The sequence below is a fragment of the Gymnogyps californianus genome, chromosome 2 (assembly GCF_018139145.2).
Source record: "Gymnogyps californianus isolate 813 chromosome 2, ASM1813914v2, whole genome shotgun sequence".
Taxonomy (NCBI): Eukaryota; Metazoa; Chordata; class Aves; order Accipitriformes; family Cathartidae; genus Gymnogyps; species Gymnogyps californianus.
Window position 1 is genome coordinate 135,109,777 of NC_059472.1, and position 10,644 is coordinate 135,120,420.

General features: G+C 41.7%; 1 protein-coding gene across 1 annotated transcript; it reads left to right on the forward strand.

Moving 5' to 3' along the window:
- Positions 1–5,493: 5,493 nt before the first annotated feature.
- Positions 5,494–9,713, forward strand: AGR2 (anterior gradient 2, protein disulphide isomerase family member). Its single transcript, XM_050892300.1, has 7 exons — positions 5,494–5,627; positions 5,911–5,974; positions 6,053–6,105; positions 7,067–7,140; positions 7,529–7,592; positions 8,717–8,800; positions 9,395–9,713. Exons 1-7 carry the CDS (start codon positions 5,498–5,500, stop codon positions 9,442–9,444), a joined length of 519 nt encoding a protein of 172 aa, XP_050748257.1. The 5' UTR covers positions 5,494–5,497; the 3' UTR covers positions 9,445–9,713.
- Positions 9,714–10,644: the final 931 nt, after the last annotated feature.

The window sequence follows — 10,644 nt, forward strand, 5'->3', positions numbered from 1 at the left end:
TATGGGTGTTCAAGTTATTTACTGATTTTAAAACACGTCATTCAGCAATGCCTTCCAGACATCCCAGTACTTCACAGCTCAAAACAGAGTATAATATAAGAACTGGCTACATGATAAATCCCCACCTTTATCTGAAGCTATGTAAAGGATGCTCCAAGCTTGCATTCCAGCTTGCCAATTTATATCAAGTGGTGGTGATTTGTATTATAAACGTGCACATGCAAGTGGGAAAGAATGTCTTCAGAGATATCAAAATCCTGATGGATTGGTCTTTTGTTTTGAAAGCAGTGATCAAAGGGTCAGAATGTCATATTTTAAATCCTAACCCTCTCTCCTGCTATACAATTTGAAAAATATTACCAATAAACTGTAGGTGCTGCAAGTTCATTGAGTAATTCATTCAACAAAAAAGAGGAAAGTGTTAGGCTGACATATTTTGGGAAATCATCATCCTTCAAGACAAATCATCAGATTCTTAGCAGATATTTACCTGAACTCCAGTTACCAGCTTTAAGCGTTCAGCAGTAGAAATCTGCTGAGCTTTTGATTTTCCAGCTCTGTATTGAAATGCAGCTTTGTAGTGAACATAAAGAAGACAGGAGAATGGTTGAACCATGGTCTTCCAACTCTCAGGAGAATGTCTGAACCACTTACAAGACACCAGGTCCTTCCTAGTCTCTTCTTTAGTAGTGCTCTCCATTTGCATGTATTAGCAAAAGTTTCCAGAGCCAATGTGAGAAAAATCGCTTTCTTGCCTAACAGACCAACAACTAAGCTGGGAAGTGGGGTATCTGGGGGCTGGTACCTGCTCCAGCATAAATGACTATTACACAAAAAGAAATGATCTTGGCATGAGTGACTGGGAACATCAATCATCATGCCATACCCCAATCCAGAGAGCACCTACCTGCAATCTTCAAGATAAGGATTTGAATTATTTCAGAGGGAGAGGGAAATAGAATGGGACCTGCATCTGCCATAGGTATCAGAGGTGTCTCAGCACCTAAATTCTGGGGTGAAAGGCTTTCCAGAAAAATTATCACGCAAATTTCATCCAAGCAGCTTTCAGGTGATAAAAAATTACTGTTCAGTTCATGTGGTTAAAGCATTGACAAAAGAAGTTTGACCAGTTCTCAGATGAATTTATTCTACTTTCAATCACCTTGTCTTACAATATACTACTACTTTAACAGCCCTGGAAGCTCACTGACTCCCAGATATGGCTGTCTCTGGCTTTGACTCAGAGCATTTCTAGTGTGGTACTGACTATATATTTCATCCATTACTTTTATTCCTCCGAGGTAAAGTTTTGCTATTTATTCTGAGCAGCAGATTACAAGACTTGGAAGCATGTGTTTGTTACAAAATTAGGAGAAATGGCTGAACTTCCTGTGCTTCTGGGAATTCTAAAACTTATGTATTACAAAACACAAGCAAAAACGAAGCGCTTCAGAAAATGCCTTTACAACGGCCATAACATCAGTCACCAAAACTGTGCTGATTTCTGTGTAACACAATGAGCAAGGGTACCTTCAGACCAGAGAAATGGACAAAGGAAAAGTCCAATGACTAGTTTTGTAAAGATGTTAAATATTAACGGTAATGTGGTCTACCAGATCTTTACAGCAAAAGAGGAAAAAATCTTCTGGGGTAGTCCTATTTTGTTGCAAGCTCTCCTGGGGCAATTCCTGCAGGGTTTAGTCACTGAGGCAGAGAACATAGCCCCTGATAAGTGGCCAGAAGCTAACTCAGCGTCTGGGTACAGTCTCAGGACCTTAAGCAGGGAGCTGTGGGAAAGGCTGAGCTCTCCTCTCTCTTCATTAACAAGGCACAAGGATGGTTTAGAGACATGTTCAACTAGCTTCGTTGAGATCACTGGCTTTGAGCTGACAGGGAAGTCCTTCTGAGTAGCTGTATTTCAGTTATTGAGTTTCTTACAGAGCAGCACAAAGCTATGTGGAAATAGGTTAAGGTAAGTGTGTCTCCTGAAAACAGGAGAAAGCAAAGGTGCATGTTAAATGGAAATACATCTAAGGCAGGAGCCAAGGAGTGGGTGGGGGCTTAGTTTTGAAAATGCATTTTTAGACAAAACCCAATTTTAAAAAAAGTGTGTGAGTGGGAGCCTACCTGCTCATTATCTCTTCACATAACCAGAGAGCACCTAGAACTTGTTACAGGCTTTAAAACTACCAAATGCTGTTAGGTGTGACCTGAGAAGATAGTCAACTAGAGTGTATTAAATTACAATTATGAATTGCCTGAGCTGAGATCAAGATTTCAGAAACAGGTACCTAATTTTTGACTCATACATCTGCATTGAAGTGGATTAAGGATGTAACCTCATTGTCCAAAGTGAGCGCTCACATGTCCAAATATGGATCTTGGAAACTTATTTTGGTATATGTTTTAGAAGAAAATCTGAGTGGATGTGATCTGAAGCTAACAAATACATCTCTGAATCTTCAAGGAGAAGCGCTGGAGGAGGAGCAGAGATTGACATGCAGTCTCTTTCTCTCATTTCATTTCTTAATCAGGCTATAGATGACGTGAAACCTACAGAAAGGGGAGTTAAAATGACTGGCCTCCCTGGGAGGTTTGGTTTCACCCTTCTAATAAGTCAAGCATCTAAGCAAAGCACAGTACTACGGTACATTTGTAAGGAACAGCAATATTTTTTTTGCTTGAGTTCACCATCTTGCTTCTGCACCTCATTTTCCTAATTGCTATTTACAAAAGATTAAAAAACCCAAAAAACACACCATGATCCAAAGCACTACATTCTCTCAAGTATATTCAGAAGAAATGGGTGCTGTTGGGAGCCATCAGAGAGCACCGTGAATTTCAAACAGGAAAATTCGTATCTGATGGATTTCATCTACTCAGCTGAGTAGTTAAGTGTTCACTGCCCATGAACATGTGATTTTAATCTCACTGAAATATATGAGGCATGCACCAAGGAGAACATACTGTAGTTTCAACATATATTGCTGAGGACAGAATCGCATTGACTTCTGAGGAAGGACCATCTGCAGTCAGTGCAACACTAGGGATGGCCTTCCAGCCACCCGAAAAGGTTTCATTTTCCTAAGTGTGGTACTGTATTATACGTGTATCTGAAACCTAAAATGGTTCATTTTCATGTTGCAGTTAAAAATAATTGTCTACACAACTAATTAAACATGGAATTTGAATTAAATGTTTATTTAGACCTCCGCTTATGAACAGAGTTTATTGGATAGCTTCCAAATACATTATTGCAGAGATCTTTACAAACTTTCTTTTAGGTTTTATTACAATTTTCCTATGTGGTGTTATACGTGCATGTGTACACACATATCTGTATAATGTGCATAGCTAATTATCTAATTAACATCTAAAGTTCTGAGTCATCAATTTAACTTTTTCAGAGGACTAAAAGAACAGCAACCCATATTGATTTTCCAACCAATCAAAAAAAGACAAATCGCTCTTCAGGCAAATCAGGAGTCTTGACTTAAGCTTACCTGGACTTGGATCTTTGCCAACCTTTTAAAATCACCTTTCAAAAAATGTCCCAAAAGTCTATAGAAACATCTCTGAACTTTAGATACAGTGTCTGACAGAAAACTATAATGTTATTTAATTACAAACTTAACCCTGAATGTTTTGGTGGGGAAAAAACTGGAAAGTTTAGCTTTTTGGAAGTAGTATTCAAATTCAAAGCTTGTGGGTGGAGTTGGGTGTGTGAAGGTGCATAAATAGGCAGTAGGAACAGCAGCATTCACACTGTAACGGGGAACACCTTTGCACCCTGGCAGGCATCTGGGAGAGTAAACAAGGTAAGGCACGGCACGGCACGGCACGGCACGGCACGGCACAGCACACTTACTGCTTTAGAAAATACCTGGGGGAGCTGTGAGCCCGGGTTACCTGGAGCTGGGGCAGCCGCTCAATGGAAAGAAAAGACTGCAGCAAAGTAGGCATGGTTCAGCACAGTTTGCTATGAATTAAAAATGTGTAGAGAAATGTTGGCTTTGCGGGTTAAAAGAATGAGGAGAGGAGGTTGGTTTTTTTTTTCTGGGGGGTGGAAAACTTAGCAAAAGTGCATATAGCCTTCCAGGGGTGAAGTTTTTAAAGAGCAGGCTTAATGTCCTTCTGTCCTTGCTTTCTGCATTCTGCATCAGCAACAGCACAAAATTTGCCTGGTCTTTAGCTTCCTGGTTGTCCCATACCATCTTTTTTTTTTCCTTTTAAAGAAGCATTACTTCTGCTCTACAGCTCTAGCCAAAACAACTCTTGAGGCAACCCTGAAAATCCACTGGGTTTAATTTAACTTTATGCAATTTTCTTCCTTGCCAAGGAGACTTTTCTTAGGGCAGAAAGGCAGTCTGCTGCAAAAGTCATATTTCATGCCCTTGAAACAGTGACTTTTTGGATGTTTGAGGTCTATTGGACATCCCAGTAGCAAAGAGCACTGTACCACTGAGCTAATGTCTCCTCCTGCCGTTCCTACCCAGAAAAATGCTTCTGTTTCCCTGGAGTTTCGTTTTCAGTGTCTGAATTTTAAAAACTGTCAGCCTGTTGTAATTTTTGCATGAATCTTCTGAATTTTCTGTATTACTTTTGGAATGTCTTAGATTTTCTTACTGTACCCATTACACTGATGTTCTAGTTTCTGGGAGGAAATTTAATGAGAAAACATAGGGTCATGTTGCTAAAGTGTTTTACCCCTTTAAAGAAGCATCCCAGCTGAAAGGCTGAGGAGCTTCCCATCAGACACATCTCATCTCCATTTCCGTGCCCCAGAGTCCGGCTCAGGAAATGCTCTCTGCTTTGTGTTGCTTAAACCAGCAAACTGCATTTCAGTTCTTGCTGTTCTATGCAACAACTCCTCCCCACTCTTTTTATTATAGATTCTACTGGTTTTAAGGATTAGATGATACTTTTAAGGGGGAAGACAGGATTGGAATTTTCAACAACAGCATTAAGCTGTGCCTATGCCAATGGCTCACTATAAAGCCTAGCTTAACATTTTGACTTCTCATTTGAGTTGCTTCCGCTGCAAAATGGAGGAAGGGCCGAGACAAGTTAATTTTTCAGCACCTGCTGCTGGGTTACTATAACACTGGGAGATCGAGGTAGAACTGTAAATTTACTAGGACTTGCAAGTACTTTTGAAATTGCCAAAACTCAGTTGTTTTACTGAGCAAATTCAATATATATAAAAAGAAGAGAGAGAAGCTAACACATATGTGTGCATCTTGAAAGAACCATAGCCCAACGGCATGAACAGAGCAGTAGAAAGCAGCCAGGTCCTTCACGGCAATTTGCTAAGCAAACCTCACACTTCCTTGACGTTCCCCCAAGCCCAGGCCCCTGCCTGGAGCAGTTCCTTTCAGCCCTGACTCACCCTGCTGCATACTTGTGACTTGACCTGCTCTGCTGTGCGCCTTAAAGCAAGCACCAGCCTGGGAGGCACGACAACGTGAAGTTTCTCTCATCTGTTCCAGGAGCGGCGATGGAGAAGAATTACATGTCCATGTTCCTGCTGCTCATTGCCATCTCCTGTGCTCTGGCAAAGGATATGGAGAAGAAGGAGACAAAGGAGACTACCACTAAACCAAAACTGCCTCAGACACTCTCCAGAGGTAAAAAACAAAAAAACCACCCTAAATAAAAAAAAAAAGTGCAGTCTGCTAAAGTTTTGACTCCTATGCTGTTCTAATAAATTAATTTTCTTGCAACTCAGTCCGCAAATACATTTTCTAGTATTTCCTAGCACACCACCCCCCCCACCCTTTATTCCTGATGTAAAGCCCTCTGGCAGCATGCCTGTTCAAAGCCCTTCCCAGCAGACGCGGGCAGCGGGCAGGACGTGAACCCCCCGCCACCGGCCCCGCTTATAACACGTCGCCTGTCCTTGCCCCGCAGGCTGGGGAGACCAGCTCATCTGGACGCAGACGTACGAGGAAGCCCTCTTCCGCGCCAAGCACAGGTACCGTGCCCTGCTCTGCGCCCCGCTCCACGCCTCCTAACACCTCCCTGGCCCCTAACGAGGACTCTTCTTTTCCAGCAACAAACCCTTGATGATTATCCACCACTTGGATGACTGCCCGCACAGCCAAGGTAATCCCTTTGCACTGAAAAAAAAAAAATATCATCTGGTTTTTGGTTTCTGGATAAATGCTGCTTAAAAAAATCGGCTGCCGTTCTGCTTGCTGAGTAAGCCTTAGTGAAATGCTAACTTGCACAAGCACATGGAGTGTTCTCCAAGTCACTGTCCCATGTAGGTGTTTCCCAATGTGCAGAAATACAATAAAAATGGTAATTCAGTATTACATGATACCGAATGGATACGGAAACGAGCACAGGTCAGCAGGTTTTGACCTGTGACAAATCTGGTTTTGGTTCGCATCACAATCAGCCAAAACCAATAGCAAGACCAGGAGTAGTGAAAAACAATTTATTGGAAAGGATGTATTCAGCTCTCAATATCATTGATGATTGAGACTGAATCTGGCCAGGAACTAAATCAAACTAGGCTGAAACTGAGCTCTTGCAGGACTTCTGGTAACAGGGACTGCTCTTTTCCCAGTGTTCCTGAATTTACCTGAGGGCCCTTCTTCCTGCAAGCTGATCCACAGGGCAAGACCTTTGCGTCCATCTGTAGCTCCAGTAACTCCAGAAGGATCTTTGTACAAGCATTAAAATCCTTTCAAACATTTCAGGCTGAAGTCCTACACACTGTATTGTCGGTGCCTTAAGAACTGCAGCCAGAAACTGCAATAGTAGAATAGGAGGTGTGAAGGTCAAATGCTCAAATTCAAACTTAAGCAGACAAATTTGAGAGCGAGCTGCACTATCTGAAGGAAGGAGGGACATTTTGTACCATTATAATTACTCTTTACCACAGAATATAAATGAGTTGATCATCTTCCAGTGGAATGAACTTAAAATATTCCTTTGCTCTAATTGTAAACTGGGAATTCTCATTTTGATTCTATCAGTTTGTTTGAATTTTTTTTTCAAGGACAATATATTTCAGGGGCATATTTGTAACTTTCATTCACATTTGTTTCCACTCTAGCCCTCAAGAAGGTCTTTGCTGAACATAAAGATATACAGAAATTGGCTGAAAAATTCATTCTCCTGAACCTTGTGGTAAGTTTCCCAGTTACACTTCATTAAGTGAAAGCAATAAAGTTCTATTTTTTAATTATGGCTTCTCTAGCTATAATTAGTTTAATAGCTAGGGCTGGCTAAGAAAAACGGCTAGTGCTGAAGCATAATAGATTTAGTAATAAGTCTCATCTGTAGCTATCATAACCTCAAAATGAGGGAATTTAAAGTTTAATAATAACATTAACCGTTGTTATCAATTTGCAACTCCAGCTGTTAAAAGACTGCATCCCAGACAATGAATTTCTTAAACTGCAAAATGTATTATTTAAGCTCTATTTCATAACACAAAGCACAAAGAAGGAAAAAAATACTTATGTAACATGCCCTCCTGCAATCTTGACTGGGAACCTTATCTGTTTTCTTTAAGTATGAAACCACAGACAAGCATCTTTCACCTGATGGCCAGTATGTCCCTCGGATTTTGTTCATAGGTGAGTACCTCAAGCATCAAAGCTGATCTCAGACCAAAGCCCCGGTTGTGCCATGAATCTCAAATCCTCAGGCTTATTAACAGGAATTTATTCCATGAGAAATATAAAATTTCTAGTTGGTTTTGTTGGATGAAATTTCAAAGCAACCCCAGGCACTGGAACAGGTTGCCCAGAGAGGTTGTGGATGCCCCATCCCTGGAAGCATTCAAGGCCAGGTTGGATGGGGCTTTGAGCAACCTGGTCTAGTGTAAGGTGTCCCTGCCCACGGCAGGGGGGTTGGAACTGGATGATCTTTAAGGTCCTTTCCAACCCAAACCATTCTATGATACTATGATTAGCTTCACAAGTCCAGCACTCCTCCCTCATTGATTCCACGAATGATGCAATTTCTTCCATTGTGTCATTGAAATGACGTGATGCCACAGTCCCTGGAATGGGTAGGCACTGCCTCAGCGTTGCTCGTCCTCCTGTCTCCAGAAACACTGTAAACCCATCAGGTTTCGGTTTGTAACACAATCATCTCAGACGTCGCAGGAACAGCAGTGAACCTGGACGCTTCAGGGGCTGCTTTTGAAGCTCAGCACTCAGTTCTGTGCTCCCCTAACCTGCACAACCCCCTCAAAGCATTTGCGTTTTGGAGACTATTAGTGGCCATGCATGCGTGCATCCAGGTATTCCCTCTCCCAGAACAGATAGGTAACCTTATATACTGCGCACATGTATCATTAACACATACCTTGATAAATCAAGGTCGTGATGACCATTTTCAACAGACCAAAGCAACTGCCATATTATGTCTTCCTTTATTATTTCTTTTTTAATAACATTTGTAGCCTGAAAGCAGCCTCAGCTTGTAGAGTTAATTCAGGTACTATGCAGTGGCACAGGGTGCAAGGCTGATCAACATTGATCAGAATTCAACCTATCCCCTTCTTAATAAACCTGCAAACACTTAAAATTGAAACGTCAGTGACTGTGTAGAAGAACAATCTCCTGGTTGTTAGTGGAAGCAGATGTGTCTTGCAGAAACATTTAGGAAGCAAGCAGAAGCGCAGAAAGGTTTATTTCCTTCTGCTTGAAGGTTAGTCCTGTCCTCTACAACTTCTCTCATCCTTTTTTTCCAGATCCTTCCCTGACTGTGAGAGCAGATATTACTGGGAGATACTCAAACCGTCTCTATGCATACGAGCCCTCTGACATTTCGTTGTGTAAGTAGTGTATTCTGAAAGCAGTCACATTTTTCACGCGACAAGGAATAACACCAGGCATTACAGACTCTCACTATCAGTACTTGCTGAAAGACAGTTAACTAGGATTAAAATTAAACAGGATGCTAGACTTAAACTCAGTGAGGTGAAGAGAATGATGGCAGAGCCCTGGAGCCTTAAACATCCATCTGTTTTAAAAGAAAGCATATGTCAGTAGAAACCTGCATAATTCAGCAGTATTCAGTGTAAGCAATGGTGAGAACTCTTGCACACAAGCCCTGCCGGGCCAGGTCAGGAAACCTTCTGGGAGCAGGGAAGAGTTGTTTGCTACAGCCCTCCCTCACTGCTGCACAGCTCCCGTCTGTGCCCTGCGAATGCCTATGCGTTTGCATTAACAGATGTATGTTCTCACCAGTCAAAATTAAACAGATAACGTTCACAAAATGCTTGGAAGAGCACAGTGCATCAGAGTCTGTATAGCAATAGGCATGTGAGCAAAAGCTTTAATAATAATGGCATTTTCTCTACAGTATTTGTAGTGGCTGGAAGAGGAAGTTGCAACAAAAATAACATGTATGAATATTTCATTTCTAGTGTATTCAAATATGCAGAAAGCGCTGAAGCTCCTGAAGACTGAACTGTAAGGGGAAGAAGGAAGCCCTTAAATACTATGAAGTCTGATCTTCCATCTCTTCTCCACTCATTGAAACTGGTGAAGAGACTATTTAGAGTGATATTTAGTGATGTGTAGTGCTGGTTTATATACATAAACACTACAGTTTTACATTAGCACTTTTGTACTGGGCAGCATTTTTAAAAGCTGGAGGCTTTTAATTTAAGGCATACAGAATAATACTGTATGATCCAACTGTAAAAATGATTTTTTTAAAAATAAATCCATTTCAAGTGTTTACATACAAAACGTTGCTGTGTTTTGTATTTTTTCCTTATTATCATCTACCATTATTAGAAAGAGTAAAATCACTGTGTAACTTGAGACCACAGCTTGCAATTTTACATCTAAGCACTTTGGAAGGAAAAGGGCTGTTGTGGGTTAACCCCAGCCAGCAGCTCAGCCCCACACAGCTGCTTGCTCACTCCCCTCCAGAGGGATGGGGGAGAGCATTGGCAGGGTATGAGTGAGAAAACTTGTGCGTTGAGATAAAGACAGTTTAATAGGTAAAGGAAAAGCTGCATGTGCAAGCAAAGCAAAACAAGGAATTCATTCACCACTTCCCATCAGCAGGCAGGTGTTCAGCCATCTCCAGGAAAGCAGGGCTCCATCATGCATCACCATTACCTGGGAAGACAACCACCATCACTCCGAACATCCCCCCCTTCCTCCTTTTTCCCCAGCTTTTATTGCTGAGCACAATGACATACAGTATGGAATATCCCTTGGTCAGTGGGGTCAGCTGTCCCAGCTGTGTCCTCTCCCAACTTCTCCTGCACCCCCAGCCTAGTCTCTGGCAAGGCAGTGTGAGGAGCAGAAAAGGCCTTTACTCTGTATAAGCATCAGCAATAACTAAACCATCCTTGTTATCAACACCTTTTTGGTCACAAATCCAAAGCATAGCCCCATACTAGCTACTATGAAGAAAATTAACTCTACCCAGCCAAACCCAGTACAGGAAAGCAGCTTTTTATCTCCAGTTTCAGCAGCTAACTGAGCTCTGCATTGCTCAGCCTGCTTTCTCTCCATTTATTTTCCTCTAGCACCAACCTATGTCAAGCTTTCCTTATCAGCCCTTTCTTTACAGTTAGATAACAAGAAGTGCAAACCTTTTACAGAAGAGTACTTGAGACTAGAGGATGGGATTGTTTACATGTGTGTGGAGGGGTTG